Source organism: Sparus aurata, chromosome 1 (genome assembly GCF_900880675.1).
Source record: "Sparus aurata chromosome 1, fSpaAur1.1, whole genome shotgun sequence".
NCBI classification, from domain to species: Eukaryota; Metazoa; Chordata; class Actinopteri; order Spariformes; family Sparidae; genus Sparus; species Sparus aurata.
This window is the reverse complement of record NC_044187.1, coordinates 12,839,879-12,867,202: the sequence shown is the minus strand read 5'-3', so window position 1 is coordinate 12,867,202 and position 27,324 is coordinate 12,839,879. Positions and strand designations below refer to the sequence as shown.

Sequence of the window (27,324 nt, the reverse complement as noted above, 5' to 3'; positions counted from 1 at the left end):
TTCATGGTCTTAAGTTTTTATTCACAGATTTTTGCACCCTCACCACAAACTCCAGCTGCATTATTATATTGTTGTGTGTATCGTCCTCTGACACAACAGAGGCTTTTATTTCTTCAACCCCAGGTCTGTCAAAGAACAAAAACCAACCTCTGACACCACAAGCAGCTAACTCACTAATGGTCTGGGGAGAAATGCCTAAGACACAATATGTTGTTTGTTAGCTGTCTTAAAACCTTGTTCAGGTGTGTGTAGCTCATGTGTGTTGAATAGCTGGTAACACTTTGCCTCCTGTAGTAACAACTGACCAAGATAGACTCTGAATTCATCTCTTCATGTCTCCATTTTTTAAAATAATTTAGATATGTTTCCTCCTTTAGTGTTTAAAGAAGAAGCTTGACATTTTGGGAACATAAAACTTTTTGTTTTCTAGCTGAGAGTTAGCTGAGAAGATCAGAGACTGTTAGCTTAGATTAGCACAATGACTGACAATTGTAGGAAACAAACAAATGAGATCTTGTTTGTTTTGTAAAAAAACAAAACAGAAATGCCTCAGAAATTCACTTTTCCAGCCATGCTTATGGCTAGACTCTTTGTCCACTGCTATGTAGTTTTGTGTAAACATTTATGGTACATGGAGGACTTTTAGCACCAAAATCAAGATGACATTCTTAGTTTTTAGTGACAACTATTGAATGGATCACCGTGAAACTTGCTACAGATATCAGTGGAGGTCAGAGGATTAACTGACCACTCCAAAGTTTCGCCCATTTCTTATCCGTGCTCCATTAATAGCTGAGCAAGATGGTGAGCAAGAAGGAACATGGTCACATCTATTAAAAACTGCTTCAACTGGCTAAACAGGACCAACGTCGCAATGTTTCTTATGGTCGAGCTTGTCTGACCTAGCAACACTGACTTATGGGCGGGATGGGTCAACTTTTTGTTTGGTTAGTTTTATTTGGGTATTATTTAGCTTAGTTCGATTTTGTATCATTGTACCTGCTAAACATTAACATGTTAGCATTGTAATAATGTTTAGCATGCTCAAGTGAGCACTCACCTCAATGCACCACTGCTAGCATAGCTGTAGACTCTTGCTACATTTCTTATTGATCTTTCACTTTATGCTAAATGAAGCTAACAGCTGTTATGTAACAAAAACACCAGTAGGGTATCTTCTCTTCTAACTCTGTAAGAAATTGAAAAAGCTTACTAACCAAAACGTTGAACTTTTTCCCTAATTCCCTTGTCGATGCAATGTTTTGAGCCAAAATGACGCAAGCTATGAATATTAACAAAGAAAAGAAAAGAAACGGCTACAGCTACAAAAAAACTACTTACATGTTATAAAACCAACATTAACAAAAAAAATATAAAACTTTCAAAAGTTTTGAAAGCGTAAAAAATGTACACGTGTGTCACCAATTTATAACTGATAATGTACGTACCAACAAATGTATTCTCTACAGGTAAAACTAGCTATGCAGAATCATCACTCTGATAGTTGATTATGTATATTATGACTCACTAAAAGACTGCTGCGGTACTGCTGTGACTGGATGCTGGTGTGTGTGAGAGAACACTTGATAAATTACAGTTGGCTGTCATCAGAAGTCCTTGTCAAATGGCTTGTCAGAGTACTGGGAGGAAGGACGGCCTCACCACACAGTTCCTGATTGTTGTTGTTCTTCCCTTTGGTTCTTGGAAATGTTTCAAGATGTGGAAATGAAAGCTGGAAAATCCAGTGGTCCTAGAATAGACAAAGGCCATGTCAGAAATTAACTTGCAATCATCAGCTTTGTTTTAAAAAAACATGAGAGAAGAGGAAGATGAGAAGAGGAGTAGACAGATGGACACTTACCACGAGGGAAATATCAGTTCCAGCTCTCTTGTCCGCTGTGGAAAAACAAAAAATGACATAAATGCATCAGCTACTTTATTGTGAAGACGTACAGAAGTAGTTATTAGCAGAAAACCCAGCATGTTAATAATAATAACTGAGTCTAAGGCAAGTAAAAATACAGCAGCGGAGATCCTTTTTTAGCCTGACTTAAAAAGAAGAAGACATTAAGTTCTCAAAACTGTCAAATTACAAAAAGCTATAGTGTAAAAATCTGCAGATGTACAAGGAGGCCACAGGATAAATAATATTTCAGGTCCAAAACTTTCTACATCGAAGGTACGAGTTGGTGATTTCTACGAGGTTGGGTCGTGTTACTATGGATCCCACTGCTTTTCTTGCCCATCATTCTCTGCCTCTGACTGGTTGCCATTTTTAATTGCGTTCTGTACGCTTGACCTAAACTGTAAAGCTCTGGTTCTCCTTATAGTTCTGAAACGGCCCAAGCAGAGTGGACACGCTGGCCGCTGGTCCACCCTGCAGACTCCCGGCCTGCCTGCTCTGCCTGCCAAAGAGGTTGATGTGTTTACCGGGGATACTACGAATCACAATCCACATTATCAGCTACACTCCTGACCATTTGCTTTACAAACCAACTGCAAGACACAACCCATCAACACTAGTTTATCAGGATAGAAGAAATGTTGCAGATCATCTGAAAAAAATTAAATATATGAAAGGTCTAGCTCTTTATTTATATCTCTTTGTGCGTGTTTTGTCTTTGTTTATATGCTCAATTTCCTACAGAACTTCACTTCAGTTTACATAAGAATATCCGGCACACAAGTTAAGGCTGTCTAACTACAAAATTCTTCTTTGCCCTACAGGATGTCCTTTAAATGTCAACAACATTCAAGGACAAACTGGTGAGTCAGTCATTCATAGCTGACTTCCACTGATTTGTGTCTTCAGCTACATCCAACTCACAAGGTAAATGTTCATGTATTCGACTTGACATCTCCGTTTAAAAGAGACCATGGTGATGGATGAAGGATGAAGAATAAACACAGAAGAAACTCCGAAAAAGAAAAAAAAATATAAAGAGGATGAAAAATCTCCTGGATGAAGTCGGACTGATGATGGTTAAATGTGGTTTTCAGATGGTTTTAGTTGTGTGTTGACGTTGTTAGATGAGGGTTAGTGGAACGTTTTGAGTGACGATCAGTACCTCATCGACAAGGTTCCTTTGGGTCACCAGTCGGAGTAGCTCGGGGGAGCAGAGGCCCGAGGGAACCGGGTCAGAGTGTCGTCATAGGGAGAGCTACGTGTACACGCACAGACACACACATGTACTTACAGACATAATGGGGATTCTTATAAACAAAAGAAAATGCTTCACTAACTCTCAGTCGTATGGACCAAAATTACCCATCCACCAATTAAGACCGCGGCATGCAAGCTAGCAGAGACACTGCCCGTACCTGACCACAGCGAGGTCTCCATGGATATCGCACACCTGTTCACCATGATTACCTATATTACCCATACTGCAACACAAGAGCGAGGGTGGACAGGTGAGAAAGAGGATGGGAAGACTCCATTGAAATGGAAGGAGTGATCCAAAGAGGGCGACGGAAATGCAGTCGAAAGAGAGGAGATGATGAAATGAAGATCCATGCAGAGGGAAAAAGGACATGCATGTGATTTCTGATGAAGACGCATGAAGACAATCCAAAGCCGTAAAATGTCCCGTACCACAGAGGGAATGGGCACTTAGAAGAGAATGAAAGGAAGCGTTGACAGCAGACATACATCAAAGTGAAACAAGCCATGGATAAGAGGAGCTGGAGCGAGAACGGAAAAAAACAGGAGGAGAGACCACGAAAAAGGAAAAAGTGACGGAGAGAAGGAAAGACGAGGATTCAATTAATTTCCTTTTGATCTACAGAAAAGATTCAGAAAAACTAAAATAACAAAATGTCTATCAAGTATGAGCAGAAGATGTGTGTCTGTACTCACTCTTCAAAGACGTCCTCCGTGTCCATCCTTCTGTAATACTTGGCCAGTTTGATAGAGAAGATGATGCTGGGGATCAGAAGGATACAGCAGCCTCCCAGACCGAACCAGAACGTGTTCTGGAAAAAATTTACAGGAACTTTATTACATTTTTTTACCGGAAAACCTTTGAACAGGGCTGGCTGATATCCCCTCAAAATAAACCTCTAGGATATATCATAAAACCTAGTATAGACCAAAACATTTTGAAATCTCCTCAGAAGAACTGAACTGTGACAGTATTCTAGGGATGACAACTGCTTTTCTGCTTATAAAACTCCCCAAATCCTACGCACTAAGAGACTAAATAGGTTAGATGATATTTTAAATAATCATCAGTTGCAGCGTTATAGATTTCACACAGTGGCCCATACACATTAACAGGCCTAAATATGGCAGAATATATAAATACAAACACGTGAGCACACATGCAGCACACGCACACTGTCTGCAGGCTCTGCTGGAGCACTCATACATATATACATTTTATGTTTATATTGACCACAGTCTGTGGCTTGTTTGAGCTCTCATTAAACTCACAAACTAATGCGCATGATATATAGCTGATAAGTAAATATGAGACTTTACAGCTCCTCAGGGATGAAGTAAAAACAGTGAAGAATCTATGTGTATGTAACTCCACGCCCTGCCTCAAAACAGCCTCTATCTCATCTTAGTGTGTGTGTGTGTGTGTGTGTGTGTGTGTGTGTGTGTGAGTCTTGAGAACATACTGTTCTCATGCGTGTGGCCGATTGACTCCACAGTCTTCATCACTCCCAAAAAACCCAGAGCTCCCTCGAACTGTCAAAGAGCCGTTTATGTTTCTAGTCGAAAACCAAATACTATACATGTGGGGAACATGATGTACTGTACATACAGCTGTGAAATGAATTAGTGCACCTCAGCACACTTACAGGCACCCACACACACACACACACACACGCACACGCACACACACACACACACACACACACACACACACACACACACACACACAGAGATAATGTCAGTGTTCTGGTGCCTTACCACTGAATCAAGTATGAAGCTGCACGCCACTATCTCCATGCTGTCCACAATGTTACTGATGGGTTTACACTGGGCCACCTCTGTACTCAACTGTAGGGGTAAAAATACACACATACAGTATAATCACCGGAAAAACCTTAAAGCATAGATTACAGTGTATGTACGAGTGACGTCAAATGTAAAACCAGAACCTGCTGTGTGCAGCAGAGGAAAGATTCACTTCACTAATGCACAGTTCAGTTCCTGCCGACTGATCTCTCCTCAGCCTTCTTATTACAGACTTCAGTTTACACTAAAGTGGCTTCTTCCAAAGCTTCGAAACATTCATGATCCTAACTATGCTTGACTTTAAACCCTAATATAGCTGAAGTCAGTGAATTATATATTGTGTCATAGGTAGTATACTTACCGAGTTTTTAACCCAGTCTGTGTACTGTTTAAAGTATCCCACCAAGCTCTGTATGTAGGCTTTTGTTTCCTATAAAACAACAAAGACAACATGTTAGTCAATGTGTGGCTGCAGTCTGTAGGGGATGACAAACTGTCTCAGTTTTTTCTCTAAAGATGCTTTTATTAATACCAAAGTGTCGCATCATATTTTCCCATCATAGATCTGCTCTGCTCAGGTTACTCAAGCTCAGATTCTAAAGTTCTGTTATTAAGACAGATTGATAAAAATGTGACTGTGTTACTCATATAAATCTGCTTGTTCGAGTATTTACCTGTTTCACCACATGCGAGGCGTTATGAGTGATGAGGTACTCTGCTGCATCGATGGCACTCAGGATATTCGTGACCTTGACCTAAAAGAGAGAGAGAGAGATTCATTTTGACTTATCACATAAAGATAGCTGTTTGGTAGACTTTACTTTTAATGTGATGTTTCCTCCAGTTGATCAGAGCACATGTAGAGGTCAGCTGTTCATAAAGGTGTTATTTCAGGTAGAAAGATGCTAGGTGTGGAAAGGACATGGAATAAATCATGACCTTCCAATGCATCCTACAACGTTTCAAGTCTTGTTGAGTTTTCTTGTGGACTAATGTTGATTTTCAAAGTCTTTATAAGTAAGATGTATATCTGTATAAACTGCTACAACATTATAGTGTTACAGTATATCAGTGCTGTTGAACTAGAGTGTTTTTGTCCGTTTGTTTCCTCACCGGCAGGTCGTTGGACGTCCTCTGCAGTAGCTTGATACTCTGACTCAGTGAACTCTGTGTGAGAAGACAAAGCGTTACCAAACAAAGCATAATTGCATCTTGACATACTCATCAACAACTATCCCATCACGTCAACACTGTCATAACATGAACAACACTGCTATGACAAACACAAACACACTGTCACGTTGCTGTATATCAGCAGAGGCTTACCCGCGCTCTGACATATTTCTGTCAACATTTGACAAAAGAAAAAGAAAACAGAAGGAAAGTTGAAGGTAGCAGCTAACAAAGACACATGTTTGCCAACGTTATGTCTTCAGCCCATAATACTGGTTTAAAGTAGACGCTTCACTCAAACTTCTTTCGAGTTTTGAATTTGTTCTGCATTTAAGAGATTAATATCTTAGAATTTGAACATTAATATATGGTAGCAGCAAATATAACAACCAACAACCACCCATGTCCCACTTATTATGTAAGTAAACACAGTAACAGAATCTTCATTTCTTATTTGATCAGCATTGACTTTATGGTTAGATCTGCTTTTTATTAGCAGTTTGTGTTAAAATGCTTCTTTAAAAACAACCACAACAACTCTGTTGAGCAAACAGAACACATAATTGATTTGCTCCAAGATGCTGGTGCTCCAGTATGATATCGAGTAGCAGTGATTGTCTTATATTTCACCTTTAGATGTGTTTTTTTGTGTAGTTTGCTAGAAATTAGATACATTATAATGTCCATAGCTTTAAGGCTTACTGGGTTGTATGCAATTATATATGTCAGCTGTACGATAAGACTTATGAGCAAATCTGAGAAAACCACATTAGAAAATGTTCTTTGCTTCAAGATTCTCTCTGAAATTATTCCTGTTATTAGTTAGTTGAGTATCTTTAAGTAAAAAAACTGTGTGTTCATTTACTCATTTGACAGAAAAAAGGAGAGGATTTGTGTGTATTCTCTTGTGTGTTTGTTGTTTAGGTGTCTAGGATGTAATTACCATTGCTTGCTCAATTGGAACCACATGTTCTCTGTGAATCTGTCTGATACTGCTGGCGTGTCCTTTCAGTGCGTTCTCCAGAGCACCACGTGGCTGTAAACAAACAAAGTACAAAGAAAACAGCAGTTTATTCCAGTTACATGTCATTAAGCTGCTACAATAACTTACATTAGACGATTAAAATCTCTAGGATAATGAGTTAATGATTATTGACTCAATGATTTATTATTCTTCCTTCCTAGTCACACACTAATCCTTCTGTGCCGTGTCCCGTGTGCCTTTAAATTACACACTTCCTGCTCTATGTACCATGCATGTGCCATAAATGTGTGTGTGTGTTCAAGGTGAATGGGCGGCTTGTTCAGACCGACAGGCAGGATCACCGAGGTTAAAGCGAAATAATTTTCCAGAGTGGCTGTCTGTCTGACTGTATATCACATTCCTACAGCCCTAAACATGTAATGCAGTATTAATTTAAATGAGCACAGAGATGCAAACCAACAAGAAAAACACAGAAATCTCTTGAGTCAAAGTATCCAAGTTATTACCAGTCATATGAACAATCCGAAGAGGAAGTTGGAAGTTGGCAGTAAGTTAAACTTGAATGGATTCCTGCAGCTGACAAATATACCTAATCTAAGTCAAGTTCTCAGTCAACTCAATGTACTTGAGGGACTTGAGTGTAACTTGCATGGCTTTCTGCAGTGTGGTTAGCCTCTAAACCCTCAGTTAATCCAAAGTAATCATATAACATTGACATTTTTATAAAAAATGTTTATGATTTTGGTATTTGAATGATAAAAGAGATTCTGTTGTTGCTGTAATTTGTTGGTAAAACAAAGATGACACTCACTAGTTGGTCGGCCTGAGCCTCCAGGTCAGTAGAGAAGGAGAGGAGATCCATGACAGTGACTCCCTTATTTACCTGAAACAACAAAACAAAATGTATTACTGTTAATGTGTTACTGAAGTTTCAACCTGGATGTAGTGTAGTTGTTCAAGTTTTCATACACAAATAATATATATAGGCATTTTAACAATAAAAAAACGTATTTTACAACAGATAATCTTATGTTAAGAGCCCAAATGATCATTTTTTGGCCAATGCTGATGTTAGGAAGTAGAAAATTATGCTATTGATACATCAGCCAACATACAGCCAACGATCTGTCAATCTGTCATGTGATTATCAAACACAGCAAGGTATTTTACAGTTTAACAGTAAACTGTATTGTCCAAAATGACATTAGTGGACTGAAACAGTAAACTTCACTGGGAGTTTAAGAATTATAAATGATTAAAAAATTATTCTCCATTGGAATCTCTAAAGAGAAATTTCAGACCTGCACATAACAGATATTACTGACCAGCTGATATAACGGTCGGGCTTTGATATCTAAGTTTGTTCTGATAACTTTAAAATAAACGAGCGACAATCCAATTCAAAGAGAACAACACTGTCTCTACTTGTCACCTGCAGGGTCATTATATTAACTTAGATCAATTCCTCAAGGCCTAACTTAACTTGGACTAAATAAGCCCATAAGTTACTCTGGGGAGCTTCTTCTTTGTCCTTCTTTGTCCCCATGTGTGAGGGAAATCCCAACAGTGTATTATCTGCACTCTAAACACACACGCACATTACCTCAGTCAAGTAGGCTTCATAGTCAATCTGTCCGACTCCAGAATTGGCGAAGTTGATGAGGTTGTCTCTGCCGGCCTGCTCCAGCAGTGTGATGTCCTGCAGGTCGACCTGCACGCTGTCAAACACTTTGGCCAGATCCCTGTTGTACTGTTGTGAAACACACATTGGAAAACTCACAATTACCGGCAGTCACTCATCTTGTGGCACTAGCACATATTTTTTTTTTTATCATAAATTCCTACACAGGAAACTGATACTTACCACAGTTCTGTTGAGGAATGAGTTGATGTTGAACATGGTCTCTAGCTGCAGAGCATGGTACAGACCGTTGTTCTCATAGCAGTCCCTGTGACACAGATACAGCATGGTTTAATCTATAAAATGTACTGGTCTTCATTCCAAACATTAAAAAAGGGATTGTAAAGAATTTAGGGAAATTAAGGAAAAAAATCTGCAAATCTGCACATTACCTGTACATGCTTCCCAAAGTCAAGTCGATGTTTGGATTCTGAAACAGCATCCCAGGAAGGAAGTTCTTCTTGGCGGGATGAACTAGGTATGGTGTGTCTATGATCTGCACACACACAAACACACACGGATAGTCATTGGCACAGAGCTTCAGTGTTGTTTGTTTTGTACCAATATCCCGCTCAGATAAAACTCTCACCAAGAAAAAGTCACAAAAAGGAGAGTAAAGAATATAAGATGATTCAGGAAGGAAGAGAGCTTGTATTCTTTACCTTATACAGCTGTCTGTTAGCCAGCGGTTCACACACCAGTTTCTCCACGTTACCGCCAACAACAAACAAGGTGGTCACGATGCCCATTAGGATCCAGACAAAGATGAAAGAGAAGCCCACCCCACTGAAAGAGGAAGAGACAGAGACAACATACACAAACATCTGTTATTTTTCCAGTCTGCACTTTTACTCCGAAATCACTCCCAATTTACTACAAGTATTAAGACTGTTGACATGGGAACGTACGCCATTAGCAAGTTGCCACCGGTGTTCGATAGGCATCCACGTGTTGTTGGTGTAGCTTGCTTGTCGTAGCCGCAGGTGCCACACAGCAGTCCGAGGACGTTGAAGGCCAGGACCAGGACGACCATGCAGAGCACTGCCACACAGCCAATCCACCTGCGGCCCAAACAAACACACTAACTGTTGTCATTTGTGAGAATGTTGTATTAATTCACATTCATTTACTGGAGTCTCATCCGAACCATAACCTTGTCATAATTTCAACTTTTTATAGTAATAACTGACTTTTTTGGCCACTTGGGGCACAAGTGACATTATTTGTTATGGTTGCTTTTTTAAACGTCAGCCATTATGGAGCTATATCAGCTTTTCATTTCGAGTCGTGTTTCTGGCCACCTGATGAACCCAATAATCACTCTTTTATCTCTGTTCTTTGGCATCCACTGACTTCTGAGGGAAATATCTTCAATCAAGTGTAAAGCGGGCCTTGAGAGCTTTATTGCTGAAGCAGAACAGTGAGATTGTGGGCTGAACAGCTTAACAGCACTTACCTGTAGAAATCCATCTGGTCAATCTGTGGGTAAAAAGACTCAATGTTTTTCTGTCCATCGGTCAAGAAAATAGTAAAATTGGCCAGAGAGGCCTCCACTGGGAACATCTTGGAGAAGCCGATGATTTCCATTCCAATCTTATCCAGCATGCCTTTTACTCCTACAAAGAAAAAGACAAACAGAAAAATCTGACAGCAATTTGAATTATTGCTATTTTTTCTATATCAACAAGATAGCCTGTCAGAAAGGACAAAATAGAGAAGGGGGGGGGGGTCTAAGGGAGAATGTGAAAAGGAGTGAAGCAGGACTTACGAGGTAAAGCTGTAGTTTCATCATTCACAAGTATGTAGAACATGAGGGAAAAAAGAAAAGATAAAGTGAAATACTACAGTCGACTTTGTAAAGAGGAAAGGAAAACAGCTTAATTTGTACGATAAACTAAAACTAAAAAACATACAGTAAACACACACTTGTGTACCTGAGACAATGTTTTTAGTTTGTTCTTTAACCAGTTTTGGTGTGTCATTAAAGGATGTGTAACCCTGGAGACGGACAGAAAGAGAGAAAAGGGTTTAATCACGGTGTGTTTGTAATAATATGATGGTTGAGGAAGAAAGTGACAAGATGATGATGAGCTGGAGACAGAGACTAACCTTTTGTACGATGTTGCTGAGGTCTGTTTTCAGGACTGTGTCGACATTTGCCAAGGCATGACGGACATCTTGAAGCTGACAGAAAGAGAACAAAGAGATATTAAAATTCTTGTTATCAATCGTTTTCCGGCTCTGATTCCCACATCAGGAGTCGGACTATCTTGAGTTCTTTGTTACCTTGGAGTAGTCAGCGTTGATTCCCAGCTGGGACAGCGTGGAGCGGATGGTGTTACAGGTGTGAGAGACAGCTCCATTAGTGCAGGCGGGGTCTGACAGGGTGTTGGACAGAGACGCCCGCTCCTCTGATAGACTGGCCTGAAGTTTCCCCGTCCCTTCCTGAAGAATCTCCAAGGAGGTGCTGATGTTCTCCAGGGCTTCTTTGGTCTCCCGCATGGCTACAGCAGAGAGCAGTGAGCAGTTAGCTTTTGAGTTTAAAGATCTACACTGGTGTGTTGTTTTGTATTGTTATCCTGGTCTGCCTCATAGGATTTATATGAATATACATTCACAATTCAAGCAACCACAACACGGCTTACAAAGAGTACACTGACCACAGTCCAACAAGACTTTACAGGGCACAACAGTGATTCAGGATCAGGATCTGTAGGATTTTGTAACACCCAAGATCCACTGACATCAAGTCACGAGCACTGAAACACTGAACCCATATCAGCTGTAATTACCTTTGATGGAACTCTCAACTTTTGCTTCAAATAAAAGAAAAAGTAAAGGAAAGGGAAAGTTGAAAAAATAGTGAGGACGTGGCATTAAAAGACTTTATGATAAAACTACAAGGGAGGAAACTGATTGTGAACAGGAAACATCTTACATAGCTCTATAAATCTGGAAACTGTTCACAGAGATAAGGATTATTTATATGTTGCTATTTAATTTTCAGTTCAGCAAAACAGGGAGTGTTTCATCTCATTCAACATGATAAAAGCATAATTTCAATTACAATAAGATGTAACCAAAATGGCTCAAGGTTTATTATTGAAAATAATCCTGTGGAATAAATATTATCATTCCTGCATACTACAGTACGTCTCAGCTTGTTAAACCAAACAGGAGGTAAGATGAAAAGCAAGAGCATGATGTTGTATGTTACCTCCTGCCATACGCAGCGCAGTGTCCAGTGAGGGAACCACCTCTTTCTCCAGATGACTGTGGATCCTGCCACCCAGCAAAGGTCCAATGTCTGTCCGGAGAGGTCATACAGTTTAATGGCAACAATAAACAGAGAGCCACAGGCAAACACAGTGGGAGACATTAGACGAGTACATTATGTAAACAGTCTGAGTTCAACTTACTGTCGAGCTCTGACAGGACTTTGTTCTTTGCTGTGGTGTACTGGGCTGTCAGGTAATCAATTTGCTGCAACAGAAAACAAACAATGAACATTAAAGCAGTGCAAAGCACGAATTTGTATGTCTTTCACATGGGAACTTGTGTGTGTATGTGTGTGTGTTTGTGTGTGTGCATACCGCAGGTGTGTTGTTAGCAAAAGTCTTCATGTCTCTCATGTTGGTGTTAATGAGCCGCCGAGTGCTCTTAATCTGGAGGCTGACATTATGGTTCGCAGCATAGGCAATAAGAACTCCCACACTGCAACACACACATACTCAGGGTCAGTGAGGTAAAGAAACACAGTGAGCAGTGTTCACCACCAGAGGGCAGCATGGCAACATCAAGATGGGCTTCACAAGTCATCGCAGGGTCAGAGGGTTCAGGTATATGTTTACTGAAAATCACATTTATCAGCTACGTTTTCTTTAAAATCTCCATCTTAAAATGTGGATTTCAAAGTCTCAAAACATGAAACCGCTTTCTCTGCGTATCTCTCTCTTGTTTTCCCTTTAGGATGAGTTTAGTGTAATCACAGAGAGGAGTCACTATGAACACACTGCCCACTGTCAATCATTTGTACTGACTTTTTTTTTTTCAATGTTTCAATCCTCACTGTGATTGAGTGATGACAGAGTTGTTGATCCTACATGCCTTTTAATAACACTTTCTGATGTGCAAAAACCTGTGATGGAATACTATTATTTGATAACTTTGATAAAAGAGTTCATGCTGCATCAGAGCCAATGTAGCCTATTTTTAAACAAACTATTTTATCTGCAACTGAATATCAGATCCAACAAGAAGCCAAAAGATGGGTGGTAGTAGACAGTATATACATTCATGTAAATATATGTTTAATTTACTTTTTGATGTACTTTTTTATACTTAAGTACATTTATTATAAGAAAATGACTTCTTATACTGAAGTACATTTAACATTAGATACTTTAAGACTTTTACTATTCGTATGTGTGACTTCCACTTCTACCAAAGTATTATTTTAACAGGATCTTTACTTTTACTCAAGTATGGCTTTTGGGTAAACTTTTAAAACACTGGCAAGAACTTTGTCAAGTTGACAGTTTGAGTAAAGAGATGCAAAGACTCTACTGGTCTTTTACAGTCAATGACAGTCACAAACGTTTAGCCAATTTTCTAAAATCCCATCTCACTTCCTTGCTACCTCACTACGATTCACCTCCTGTGTGATTAATAAAGATTCAACAGTGAAAATGACTTTTCATTTACCTGCCTGATAACTGATCTGTTTTACTCTGCTCAGCCTGAAACAAAGATTTGACTGACTTTCAATAGAAGGAGAAAAAGAAAGAATCTTCTGTGTGAGGGCTTATATAAGAATCATAATAACAAAAACTCTGATCACATAATATCTCCACATCTCCAAATGGCCACAAAGTGCTTTATGTACTGTACTGTATGCATATGTGCATGTGTGTGTTTGTGCGTGCGTGAGCATGCATGTTGGTGATGTGAAAGCACTCATTCATGCAGAGAGGCCCCTCACAGTCAGCCAAGTGATATCAGTAACACCTAACTGTCCTGCAGAGTCTGGATCCTATTTCTCTGACTGAGCACCTGTCTCCTCCTCAGCAAGTAAACTGCACAAATCATCCAGTCTGAGTGTGAGCAGATGTGAGCTCAACACCCAGGCACAACTAACTGACATCAAAGAATGGATGAAGGTTGCCTAACGATACCTGTGTCTCGGCCAATTAGGTTGCACTAAAACACACCGCAAAGACAAGAGAGGAAAAACCACCAGGTAACAGGTAGTCTGTATTTTTGATTCAAAGGGGAAACCACAAGACCCAAGATTACAGATATAGAAAGTGTTGTTTGTGATAAAGCAGGTTTTAAAGGGTTTTCTCACTTACCACCCTCACTAATATAGTCACTTCTAATCGAGAATAAATGGCTCTGGTGAAGAGGCAGAGGCAAAATTACAAAACAGAAACATGTTTGTACTGGTAGCTTTATGATCTTGGCAAGACGTGATTCGCTATATCTAAAAACATATTCATGTCGAGGCAACTTTTTGTAATTCCAGAACAGTAATAGAATCTCACACAACAAATCTCATAGTGATGATAAACAAGTTGATAAAGAACGAAAGGAGATGAGGACTCACACGATGAAGATGGAGGTGGCGATGAGCGAGGCTGTGTAGAAACCTCTCTGACAGTCGAAGTTCTTCCTCTGTCTCTGGTGCATCTCCCCTCCGCAGTTCTCACAGCATCGGCACACACAGAAACACATGCCTATGATGGGGGTGAGCACCACAAACAGGATACCGATGGTCCCACATATGAGGAATCCTGCTTCGTAGTAGATCCACTGCGGGAGGACAGGATTCAGACAATCATCATTCCGCCTCACAGTGTCAATGATGACACTGTAGTGTTTATTATGTGAGATTTCAGCACCTGAAATTTAAATTTACCTGTAGTAGCAGGACCACATTTTCTGGCTGATTCCCCACAGCAAGGGCACACCAAAGCATGCAGGAAAAACACCCAGACACACACACACACACAAAGCCATAGCAAGAGGTAAAAAAGAGAGAAACAAAGCAGGGTCAATGCGACAGCCAAGAGAAGTAGGAGAAAAGGAAGAAAAACATTCTATAAAGGGTCAAATTACTACTAACAAGTTATGTCCTCCTTTCTGAGCCCTTGTTGAATATGCATTACCAATTAAAATCCTGTTTTCCTCTGATCTCTGCTCAGGAACTCGATTTGCTTCTCATGTGTTCCCCACAAGGCGAAGCTGATATATTGCTATAGGTATAAGTGAACCAGTTGCAGACTAGAATGAAAGAAAGTGCAGCCAAATGTTCTACAATGCTAGCTTGACAGTGGTGAGTACCAACAATAGCCATGTTGATTATGACACAGAGAGGGGTTTTCCTACATGTGAATGAGACAGGAAGTAGTTGGGCATGGTTATAGGGATGCGCTCAATGAGCAGCTGCAACAGTGACAGTTTCTTATGTGTTATTTAAGGAGTTCCTTATTTATGTATCAATTTGACTAACAAATACATAAATAGTAAGAGAGCTTGTTGAACGTAGCAAAGTAGTTGTTCATACATATCTCCCAGCTGGCCTGCGAGAGCTACATGGCAGTTGGTGTTGGTGTAGTCAGGCAGTGCACCTTCATGTGTTTTGGTGGGGTTGCTTTTTTTTGAGGAAGGCCTGAAGGGAGGGGGTGGGACATCTTTTCAGTTCAGATACTTTCTAAATACAGCTTGCTCTCGCTGGTTTCTCCATTCTTACCAACCCCTGCTTTAATACTGCAATAAAGCTTTAGATATTATATTCAAATAATCTTTTTCCTGCTTTCTTCTTTCAGTTTCAATAAAATAAAAATAAAATGTCTATATTTAAAAGGTAATTTTTTTAAGAACATGATCTGTCACAGTTGTTAAATCAACCAATAATTTCACCACTATTGGGTAGAGTATCATAACATTGCAATGAGAATGTTAAGTTTATCACAATAATCACTTCAATCAACCTACCTTTCTCCATTCTTCTATTTTGATTCCACCCATGTTTTGCTGAATAACTCTAACAATCAGATCTGAAAAACACAAAACAGACAGGTAAGAACCAAAACACACAAGTCTTTTAATCCACAGTGATTGTCCAGTGGAATAACTCTCACATGTGCAACAGTGTTTCACAGGCAGCATACTACGCTGTTGTGAAAAATCCATTTATCCGTTCATGAGCAGACAACACAGATTACGTGGATTCATTTTTTAATTTCCGAGGACAGTACTGGGAATGTATTTCCTCATGTAACTGACAGCTGTGTGTCCGGGGCAAGCGTTTCGGGCAGCCAATGAGGACTAAGGTTCTGTCCAGCTGTCTGTGTGTTTATATAGGTCAGCCAACACTAAGCCTACCTGGACGGTCGGTGACTCACACATGCTGTTACTCAGCAGGTAAACACTGATTCTCTCTCTCTCTCGCTCTCTCTCTCACACACACACACACACACACACACACACACACACACACACACACACACATGCACACATGCACACAAGCATTTTACATATACAGTATGTTTATTTGACAACATACACATATTACATATAAATGAGTAAATCGATAGATCATAGAATGTAACCAAGTACTGTAAAAGTGTGAGGTACAGTGTTGGTCAAGTTACTTTAAAAATGCAATATAACACATATTACTAGTTACCTTCATTTTAAAGTAATATTTTACATTACAATATTTACTGTCTGCCTAGAGTAATATATTACTGATTACACTACTTTCTAGTTAATTTATTTTCTGTGCCTTCTTATTCAAGTCCACAGAACAAGGACTGCATGGAGACATGTGCTTCAAGAATGTAAACTAAAGTGCGCACGGAGGATTAGGCTTCATCATAAGGCCTACAAAATACGGCTCATTTCAGTCAGACAGAGACTTAACAAAGAACTTATAGGCTCGGCCATATTAAACACACACATAACTAGGGCTGGGTATCACCAGGTACCTTGCGATACGACACTATCCCGATATTTTGCCCATGTTAACGATAATATCACGATACAGAAATTCTGCGATAAACGATATATCGCAAGAAATTTCATCCACGATACATCACGATATCTTTGTCACTGAAGAAATTCAGAATTTATTGACTGCACTGAATCCATTTCACAGGGATTACAAAACATTGTTAATCAGTTTCACATAAATGACAACCAAGTAAAACAAAGTGTATACTGCACAATGGCTCTTCCTAACACACACACTGACCGCAACTTAAATATTATTAAATATCGATATTTGGCACTAGTGTATAGATAACGTACGTCAAGACGAAATATTGCGATATATCGTTGTATCGATATTTTGGTACACCCCTACACATAGCCTATATTAATGGTCATGCACAGTGTGGTTGGGTTCTTAAGAAAAACAACATGTTACATGACATAACTCTAGTAATACATTACTGTATTAGTTACATTACTCCATTAATGCTAATAAAATATATCTGTAACACATTGCTTTGTAATGAATTCCCCCAACACTGAATGTACTTGAATATTTCTATGTTATGCACCTTAGCCGGTGTTATTAGATACAGTATATGGGAGCACGCAACAGATCAAATTGTACAGTAGGTGCCACTGCACATGACAGGTGCCACTGCAGATGGGGGCCAGTTTAGCATGTGGATGCTGACACAGCAGACACACGTGTAGACACACACACACACACATAACTGCTCTGTGTCTGTTCTGCCTTCTGCTTTGCACACCTGCTGACCCTCATGAGGTGAGAAAACACATGTAGCCGAAATCTAATCATAACAGATTAGATTTTTCCATTTTCTCACTTTTAAAATATTCTAGTAAATTAGATGAATTAATGTACTCTTACTGCCAATTAGGGCTGGGGATTATATCAATACTAAATTCGTAAAATGAGACTATTGTAATAGATTTTGGATATTGTTATGTTGTAGGATAGAGTAAGTGTTGTCTTTTCCTGGTTTTAAAGGCAGCATTACAGTAAAGTGAAGACATCCTCTCAGCTGAACAGACTGTTCAACTTGTTCTAAACTTGCCTTTACCCAATTAGTCATTATAACCACATTACTGATGATTATTTATAAAAAATCACAACTACATTTTTGTTGCCATATTGATCTCCAGGTATGTGGATGTCACCAAGTAATTTTCACGAGAGTTCAAAAATATTGTGTATGGGGTTGAAACTGAACCCTTTCATGAATAGAGATATAGTGGATAGATATTTGGAAGCCATTTTTACCATTTAAGTTGCAGCATCATGTCCTAGTCTCTTTGTCATTTTGAGATATGGCATCATGAATTCCAAATGGTGGAGGGAAGGTGAGGTGCACCTTGTTCCTCTGGAAAATGTTAAATGGTGTGTAACGGTGTTACAAATATTTTACAGATACTATACAGATTTTAATCATGTTTTTCTTATTAAAAAAAACTTACTATAATAAACATAGGCAAACATAGGCACATACATACTACAACATCTTGTTTAGTACACAAAATAATGTCTTTTGAGTATTCATTGAGATTCATTTTGTTGAATGATTGGATGTAAATCAACTGCCCCTAAATCATGTGAGCGTTTCAGTTTGCACATTAAAGTTTTAGCATTTTGTGAAGGTAAAAACGTTCCCTGAATAAGTCTTTCTGGTTAGAGAAGGATCTGAGATTCTGGATATCTTTTGCGACTATATGGATAATCCTCTCAACACCATCATCCCCCTCTGCTGACAGCCAGCGATGGCGGCTGCCTTACGCTTCTCAGATCTCTGCTAGCTAGTTTTTATCAAACCGGTTCATATGCAGGAAACCTGAGAATGTCATGTAGGATGAGGACATCGACCTCTGTTAACTCTGCAGATGCAGCATACAAGAACATCTGAGTTGTGTCGATGCCACCTGCTGTTGCTCAGCTACTTAGTTAGCATTAGCCACGGAGGGCAGTTAAGCTTAGACAGCTTAGTTCAGTGACCCAGTATAAGAGGTAGGTACTGCAAACGAAAGGAATAGGGGGGATAAACAACCATCAGTATAACACCCGAAAAAAGTCCACTGAGACCACTGCCTCACTTGAACTAAACATGTCTACTGCGAAATCAGGGAGCGGAACTGATTTTTTTTCACCAACACATAAGTACATTTTTTGCACGGAAAAAGTGTAATTTTCAAGTTTTTGGTGTCTTGTGTGAAGAACTACCTTTGATAAACCAACCTTTTTTATTACCATTGGAGTTAGTGAACATTTGTGTGCGTTTCTTTAGAGAATCACAGTTGGATATATTAATGTTTTACTTAAGTTAAACTAGGTGAAGTCAACACACACAGGTCCTTATAAGCCACTGTAAGACTAAACAATGTCAACAAACCTAAGACACAACTGTTAATTAGTTGTTGTGATATATATATATGTGGCAGAAACTACAACCCTCTTACTGCAACAACGTGTAAATATAGGCAACCACAATCCTCTGGGCTAACCTGCTCGAGAGATTACTGGGTGGTGTGGACAAAGCCTTACACAACCCAACAACCACCTCTACATCTGATATCATACACTTAACTTAAAGTAAAGCAACGCTCTCAGCGACACATCCACAAAACACTAAAGGCTAACTCAAACACTTGCATTGACTCCCTGACACGGTTAATCTAGGATTAGCCAATTCTTCACCTTTATTTCTTTATTTTTATATATTCACAATGTTTATCTTGTAATTATCCAAAGTTTTGATCTTAGCTAAAAAGAAAGCAAAAAATCAGCAGATGTGATGACAAGGGTTCAGAAACCATGTTTATCAGTCGCTGCCAGTGTTTAGAGTCTCTCTAGCTCCCTAGAAAGTTGAACTGACCTCACACTTTGAACTCCCTTTGGAGGAAGCAAGCTAAATCCCAGCTTCCCTACTGGGGAATAAAATACAGAGTACATTCAGTGAAAATAAACAAAAGAAAACTGAGGACAGTCAGGGGAATAGTGTGACGATGGTAGAGCTACCCAATAAGATATTATTAGGCAGTTATGCTTACAAACTACAATACTGGCTATATTTCTTATGTTTTCTTAGACTCATCAACCATTAAAATTAAACTTTACATTAGCCTTTGTTGTTGTTGTTCTGAGACGCGAATAGGTAGAATTATTCAGGAAAACCCACCAAACATGAAAACATGGTCTATTTCCTTTGCACTTAACCATTTTTGTAGCTACTCAGATGTATATTGTGACTCCTGGAGAGGGGTCCTAATGCCCAGCTATGGAACAACTGCCTTAAGTAACCATGAGACAGCATATGGAAAGACATGGTCTTGACTGAAATGGTTCTGAAAAAAGTCTAACACTGTGGACCTCTAAAATTTGAAAGAGAATGAAGTTTCTGCTTTACTACAGGGTTACTACAAGCCACAACATTTAGGAATTGACGTTGTGGGCTACAGTTCAAAAGGTGTTACAACACAAGTCATGTCAGGTTTGCCAAAGCACAGTTATGTAGCACTTAAATTATGTTAGTTTAAATAATATGAACTTGGATTTCTCAGTATTACACAAGACTGTAAGTATAGTATGTATTTTCTTGACACCAGGAGCTTAAGAAAGTGACACTGTGAGCTGAAGCAAAAACAACTAAGAGGATTATGTGGTCTTTCTTTTTCACCCCAATTGCACCGGACACTTCTTTAGACACTAACCACAAGAAAACATAGATATAAAGAGAAACAAGACAATTCAACAGTTAACAGTTATTTTATACTATGAATTAATCATTTATTTCCTTGATTAATTGAGGGGTTAGGGTTTGGGTCTATCATATTTGATATTATAATATCAGAAAATTGTGAAAACCCTCAGATGCAGCAAATGCAGCAAAATGTTGTCATTTTATCATCAAGAAATTACTTAAACATTTAACTGATCTTTACAATAATTGCTCATATATGTTCTGTCAACTGGGTGATTCATGTGGGCTTCTTGTTGTCATTTAGTTTCTGGTTGCATTACCCAAATCACGTTATATTCATTTTAATGTTAGTTCTTTTTTCTCTAAGGGAAGGGAGGTCCTTCATATACGGCTGGTAGCTTCTTGACCTCTCTGACCAAATCTCTTACATTTTTTTTATCTGGATGTTATGCAATCGTATGTGTATGCAAATAAAAATATCATAGCGTAATTTATCAATTTGTGTCTTCAGCTCTTAAAGATACACCCAAGGAAATACTGTCCCTGCTTGGAAAGGGTAAAATATTTCATTAACACACATAAACATAAGTGCATGGAAGATGAATGGTAGGTGTAATGTAAGATGTACAATGTCTTATACAGAAGCACAGGGCTAGACTTTTTGTGAACAGAACTCATCTTAAACATCCTTATCAGACAACTAACTTCTCATTTCTCATGAGTTTGATCACATTTAAGACACTTGCTTCCTGATAAACAAGTAATTAAGGCAAACAGACAAATACCAGGACTATGACCCACTTTCATTACGTGTGTGTATGTGCACATGCCTGTATGTGCTTGCACATGTGTGTGTGTGTGTGGGGTGTGTGTGTGTGTGTGTGTGTGTGTGTGTGTGTGTGTGCGGCAGTGCCATCTGTAGCAGTGGTAGCTGCACAGTGTTAGCATTAGCCCTGTGGATGCTAATCCTCTAATCTACCCTGTGTGTATCACAGGGATAAGACACTGCCTGCTCACGGCGAGAGAGTCCAAAATGTTTCTTCACTATAAAGGCAACCTACACACAGATTTGTAAAGAGGGATGAATGAGCCCAGAGGAGGAAAAGTGCCACCCAGTCAAAAACCAGTGATGACTTTGGCTCTCATTATTACCTCTATAGTTTTCTGTTGTCTTCAAATGTAAGAACGTCTACTGGCAATCTGAAGAATCAATTACACTAGTAATATAACAGAGATTTTTGGATAGCTTGTGTCATAGTTTTAGATGTTTTATTTTTTGTGCGATAGATCAAACTTAGACACATGATCTGAGAAGACGACTCAACCAATCCTCCACCTCCCTAACATTCATTTGAGATTTTCAACTCAACCTTAGCCTGACTCCAACAAGGCCCCTCTGCAAAAGCTGTCCATCACTTCACTCAAGCCCTAATCTCAACCATGGACAGTTTTTCTAGCATTTTCTACTGTGATCAAATGATCTCATGAAGCACACAAGCCTCTATTTTTCCCCAAACGCTTCCAGCTTTTTTTCTGCGTTTCAGTGGAGAAACAACATTTGGAGAGAAACACTCCTGAGTGAAACCCCTAATGGAATTAATTGTCTTATCATCTTATTCATTAGTATTTATCTTCATGCTTGATCAGTGGTCCTTTTGCTAAACCTTTGAACAGTAGTCTGGTGAAAAAAATCATAATATCAATACAAATAGATTCTGAATATGTGTTTTTGTAGTTTCTATAAAAAGTGTTATATATTTAATGTTAAATAAAGTCTTTCTGTTGCTCTCTGCTGCTGGCCATTAAAAGAAAAGTAGTATCTGCAATGGCCAACCTTGATTGTATTTTTTAGTAAAAAATGTAAAAAGTCATAACCTGTGTCATTTTTTCCCTCCATACAAAAAAAGGTATTGAATATTGATAATGTTTAAGGTATTGTATCGAAGCTGATGTGACAACACCATTGTACACTTTAATGATGAACTTTCCCCTGTTTCCTTCTGTTCTGTGCCTTTCAATTTGCAACACTTCAACAGAAAGAAAGACATTTTAAAAAAAGCATAACAATGAATAACAATCAAAATATTCCAATACAAATAATCTGTTTATACATACATATGTTAAAAGAAACATCTATTATAATAGGAATTATTGAGGAAGCTTCTTTTATCTTACTTTGAGCATGTACAAGCATACATCATCATCATTTGTAGTCTTACAAATGGTGTTTCTATGAGTGAAGATCTATTTTCAATAGACAGAACATTGTTTAATATTTAATGCTTTCAGTTGTCACCTACAATATGTCCAAACTCTGTTTTCTGTGGTTGTTAATGTTACATCATACTGTTCTTTGTAGTGTTTTTCTCCTTATTTTCTAAAGGACCTAGGTTGATTTTAAGGTTTTATTTTTCCAACGTATTATTAAATTACTATTGCCCATAAGTCACAGTGTGTAGACAGATATCACAGTCAGAATGTTAAACCACATCTTTATCAAAAACTGATCTGACAATAACAATTAAAAAGCTGCTGGTTGTAACATTTATCAGCCAGGATGTACATCCCATTTTTTATGGGGTCATAGGGGTTTTTGCTGTAGCCAATCTCAGCTGTCTCTGGGCGAGGGCAGAGTAAACCCTGGACACCAGCCGGCTCATCGCAGGGCCCTCACTGATGGCAGAGGCCACCATGCAAGGTGCAATTTTGGGGTTCAGTATCTTGCACAAGATCACTAGCCGCCCCGTCTACCCACTGAGCACACACAGCAACTCACTGAGTCTGCCTGTCTGTGTAGGCAGTTTGAACTTACATTACTTAACAGGCTCAGCTTTTGTTATCATAGAAAAGAGAGTAAATGTTTGTCTACCTATACACATAAAAGTCCATACAGGCATGCTACATCTACCAGTGATGGAAGGTAACTAAGTACATTAACTCAAGTACTTGAGGTGCTTGTATTTTACTTTCACAATTTCTGCTATTTTGCTTTTCGGCTACATTTTGTAGGCAAATATTGTACTTTTTAGTCTATTATATTTCTTTTATAAATGTAGTTACTAGTTACTTTTCAGACTGCACGATGATTCCGAGTCAAAGAGCACATATTCAAATTAATTTGCTTCATCTGAAATTGGATAAAATACCACTGATTCTGAAAATCAGAAAAATGCTGAACATCAGATCCAATAATCAGACAACCCATAGTTCACAGCAGGGGTAGATCGATTATGGGCCCTGGCACTTATTTGGGGCCGATATTCAGCATTTTCCGATTATAGCCTATGAGATTTTTCTGTCAGATTGCTGATAAAATAAACTAATTTAAAAATGTGCTACATTGGCTTTGATACATCATCCTCTTAGGCAATCTTTTTTTCAGGTTATTGATTCACAGACAAATGCTTTCTAAAAATGTGATTGTTTTGCTTTTTCACTGATTTTCAAACAGGACTGAGGGCTTTCCTCGAGCCTGCTGCCACTTACTTAACTTGCTTGTGTGTAAAATTATCAACTCCTGTCTGTGTCTCTGAGGAGGACCTGGCAAGGTAGGCAGCATTATTGAGCTGAACCTGCCAAATCTTTTTCTCCTGAGTAAACACTTATAAACAGTGTTATACCTAATACTGAGGCATGTGTTTGATCACGTAAGCATCATGAATCGTTTTGCCTATGTATGATGTGGGAGTGTGTGACCTGTCATCCAGGTGGTCTCTACCTGTGCGTGTGTGACAGTGAATCATACTGTAAAGTCCCTGGCAGTAGCAGCATATGGTGCAGTGGATTAAGGTATTATGCGCGGTGATGCAGGTGACAGAGAAAGCCTCCCCTAATCGCTGATCTGCTAATTGATTAACCAGCCAGTGGACCTAACCCTGGGCACCAAAATGGCAGCAACTTAAAACCTTCAATCCTATTGCAGTGTGTCATCCTCCAACGTGACCATTTATAGTTGGACATGTGGCACAAAAACAAACCACTTTAGCTGGTTGTAGCTTTATATCCATGAATGGGTTACAACACTAACCGCAGGGGAGCCAAGCAAAACAACATTCACTATGTATGTATTGATAACCTCTCAAACCTGCTCACCTCATAATCACCTGAATAACGTTAAAGCACAGGCCCTGAGAGGATCACTTATGAGCTATGATAGTTATTGATCCCACTAATCTGCTCATAACATCGGTTTATGGGCTCAATGAGCACATGCCATCAATGCATGTAGTCCCCCTGTGAACATGCTCTTTTGACTTGGCAGCATTTCAGTTAGGAGCAGCCACTTGGGGAGTGTTTTTTGGAAGTCATGTGTGAAGTCAGCCATGATGTGGTACAGATTTAGACTTGAAGAGAGAAGACTGATACTGCAGCAGTGTGCAAATAATTCCTGCTGCAGCGGTCTCTGTGAGATTTTCAACGTTTTTTGGACTTTGTTGTTTAGTTTATGACGTAAAACGGGCCAGTCAGAGTGTGTGAGGCAAGACGGATTTCAAATTCGATGAATTATTGTGACGCCTTAAAACAAAGAAATAATTTCAAGTGAAGCTGTGTGAAGTTTATGTTAACACGAGAGTTATGAAGAATTAAGATTGCCTCCATCATAACATGCAATTTCATTCATGCTTTTCACCATCATTTGTCATTTTGTCACTTCTTAGACAGATACTGTACATCTATTTTCTGTACTTAAGGTAAGGGTTAGGTTATTTTTTTTTTACCATTTTTTTTTATCATGTAATCATGTAATTTCATCATGTAATAATCCCAGGCCTATCTCTTAATTCATTTTGCTATCCAGCCATCCAAAACATTATGTGGGGATTAGAAAACATTTTCAATGACAATAAAGCTCAAATTCCTGATAAGGTCACTGAATCTGAAGAGTCACAAAATTTGGCGTAACACCTGTTACAGCCACACGCGAACACACAGTTTACGTTAGCCTAACGGTTAGCTAGCCAACTTAATACAAACTTGAGCTATCTGTTTTTATCAAAAGTGACTTCTGTCTTGAATAAAGTGTAAATCATGACAATTTCCCTGTGTGAGAGGAAGAAGAAGCAGAAGAGATGAAGACACAAGGACAGGGATGGGGGAGCAGGGGGTGACGATAATCTCACCTTTGGGAAAGTGGTTCGGTTGAACAACGTAGAGAAAAGCATGGACCATGTGGAAGAGGATCCCCACGGCTCCCGGCTCGTAGTAAGCATGGGTATCATAAACCGACGACGGTACAAACCCAAAGTCCAACGGCTCCACAGGTGGAGGAGACCGCTGTCTGCGGGAGTCCGCCCGGGACTCCAACGCGAAACCTTCCCTGTCATCCGCCTGCTGCTCGCCGCCTGTGGCCCCCCAGCAGAGCAGCAGGACGAGCCACCTTGTCCACAACATGGCTCAGAAAGTCCAGCTTTGTCCAAAAAGCAAATGTAACAGTTAGAAAATAAAGCTCCGAGCCCCGGTCCTACTACAGTCTAGAAGAGGGGGGGGGATGGAGAGGGGAGAGGCGCTGCTGACGTGAGAGGACACCTGTCCCTCTCGGTGGTTTAATCCCCACCGCTCAGAAACAACCGTCCGAAGGGAAACTTGGAAGCTGAACATCCACCGGTGGAGCTTCTAGCGGCCGTTAACTCCTGGTTTCTCGGTCCAGACTCAGCGCAGACATCTTCCTGGGTATCTCCGACGACTCAGGGGACCAGCGGCCGACGATGAGCTTGTTATCTCGGGTGTCCTCGCTCTCACCCTGCCGCTCAACGGCTGGATGCTAATCTCTCGTGCACGTAAAGCCGAAGAATAACGTGACCGTCAGCGTCTGTGGCGCGCGACACCCGGGTCCAATCACCTGTCCGGGTCCTCTCTCTCTCTCTTTATCTCTTTCTTTCTCTCTGTCTGTCTGTCTGTCTGTCTGTCTGTCTCTCTCTCTCTCTCTCTCTCTCTCCCTGTCTGTCTGTCTCTGTCTTAAGTAAAATTTCAGGTTCTACAGTGAGATGTTGGGACTACCCATAAATTAATCATTTGTATCCCATAATTATGACTTTTCATCTCAGATTTTTTTTTTGTTTTTATCATAATTATGACTTATTTCTCACAATGTTGCCCTTTTTTGTTTCATACTTTCATCTTTTTCACTTTTCACTAATCATTATTTCGTTTCTATTTTATAATTCTGGCCTTCTATATCATAATGAATTCTCAGAAATTCGACTCTGCAAAGTGTGGCTGAGTACCATGAAATTTTAAGCGTTTCAGAAATCTGGTATCTTCTTGGTTGAAATGGGCTTCCGCCAATGTTCATCCTATTTTCTGTTGTGTTGAACACACTTCCATTGCACAAAAACCTTGTGGGACTGTGGTAGTAGTGCTGCCAGGGCAACAGTTATTGCTTGAGATTTTGATCGCAAAGCACATAAAAATATACATTATTGTTTTAAAAATCATTTTCTTTGACAAGAGACAATGCCCTTTGCAGTGTCCATCATCAGGGATGAATGGATTCCTGGCCTCCACATTGTCCATTGAATTGTAGTTTATAAACTGTCAACCTTACTTTTACTCCTCACCTGAGCAGTAGAGGTCAGACAGTGTGATTGTGTCAGATTACGAGAGAATCGAACTGCACAGTCTCAGTGGGTCCGTCGATGAATGTGAGGAAGGTCATTGACTCTACACTGTGGTCACTGAGCGGCTGACCTTTAGCTCTGAGGTTGATCAGATAGGTTTCCAAGGCTGGAACATTTTGGCAAGCACGCACGGTTCAAGTTGAAAAAGGGGGAAACCCAAAGTTCAGTCACAGCCTGGTTAAGTTGTGCAA

At 39.5% G+C, this 27,324-nt stretch overlaps 1 protein-coding gene across 14 annotated transcripts; it reads right to left on the bottom strand.

The window, feature by feature from the left end:
* prom1b (prominin 1 b) lies at positions 1-26,375 on the bottom strand. 14 transcript variants are annotated; one of them, XM_030431975.1, is made up of 30 exons: positions 25,637-26,373; positions 15,805-15,866; positions 14,726-14,752; positions 14,414-14,619; positions 12,402-12,522; positions 12,228-12,291; positions 12,026-12,115; positions 11,601-11,624; positions 11,095-11,312; positions 10,918-10,992; positions 10,743-10,806; positions 10,577-10,585; positions 10,265-10,424; positions 9,717-9,869; positions 9,471-9,594; positions 9,201-9,304; positions 8,992-9,076; positions 8,731-8,877; positions 7,939-8,010; positions 7,086-7,178; positions 6,296-6,313; positions 6,083-6,136; positions 5,644-5,724; positions 5,331-5,399; positions 4,922-5,011; positions 3,860-3,975; positions 3,322-3,387; positions 3,069-3,161; positions 1,862-1,896; positions 1-1,750 (listed from the first exon to the last, which is right to left on the bottom strand). In XM_030431975.1, exons 1-28 carry the CDS (start codon positions 25,905-25,907, stop codon positions 3,092-3,094), a joined length of 2,733 nt encoding a protein of 910 aa, XP_030287835.1. In that variant the 5' UTR covers positions 25,908-26,373; the 3' UTR covers positions 1-1,750; positions 1,862-1,896; positions 3,069-3,091. The 14 variants fall into 14 exon arrangements, with proteins under 14 accessions (XP_030287835.1, XP_030287837.1, XP_030287847.1 ...); XM_030431977.1 differs by lacking the exon at positions 10,577-10,585 and having other exon boundaries at positions 25,637-26,375; XM_030431987.1 differs by lacking the exon at positions 14,726-14,752 and having other exon boundaries at positions 25,637-26,374.
* Between the last annotated feature and the right edge of the window lie 949 nt (positions 26,376-27,324).

Excerpts from the sequence above, each read along its gene's own strand:
- prom1b (XM_030431975.1), bottom strand. The coding sequence starts at position 25,907 with ATGTTGTGGACAAGGTGGCTCGTCCTGCTGCTCTGCTGGGGGGCCACA. Across the intron at positions 12,116-12,227 it reads AGTCCTGTCAGAGCTCGACA|ACATTGGACCTTTGCTGGGT; the intron begins GTAAGTTGAACT and ends CTCTCCGGACAG. Across the intron at positions 5,725-6,082 it reads GGACGTCCAACGACCTGCCG|GTCAAGGTCACGAATATCCT; the intron begins GTGAGGAAACAA and ends TCTCTCTTTTAG.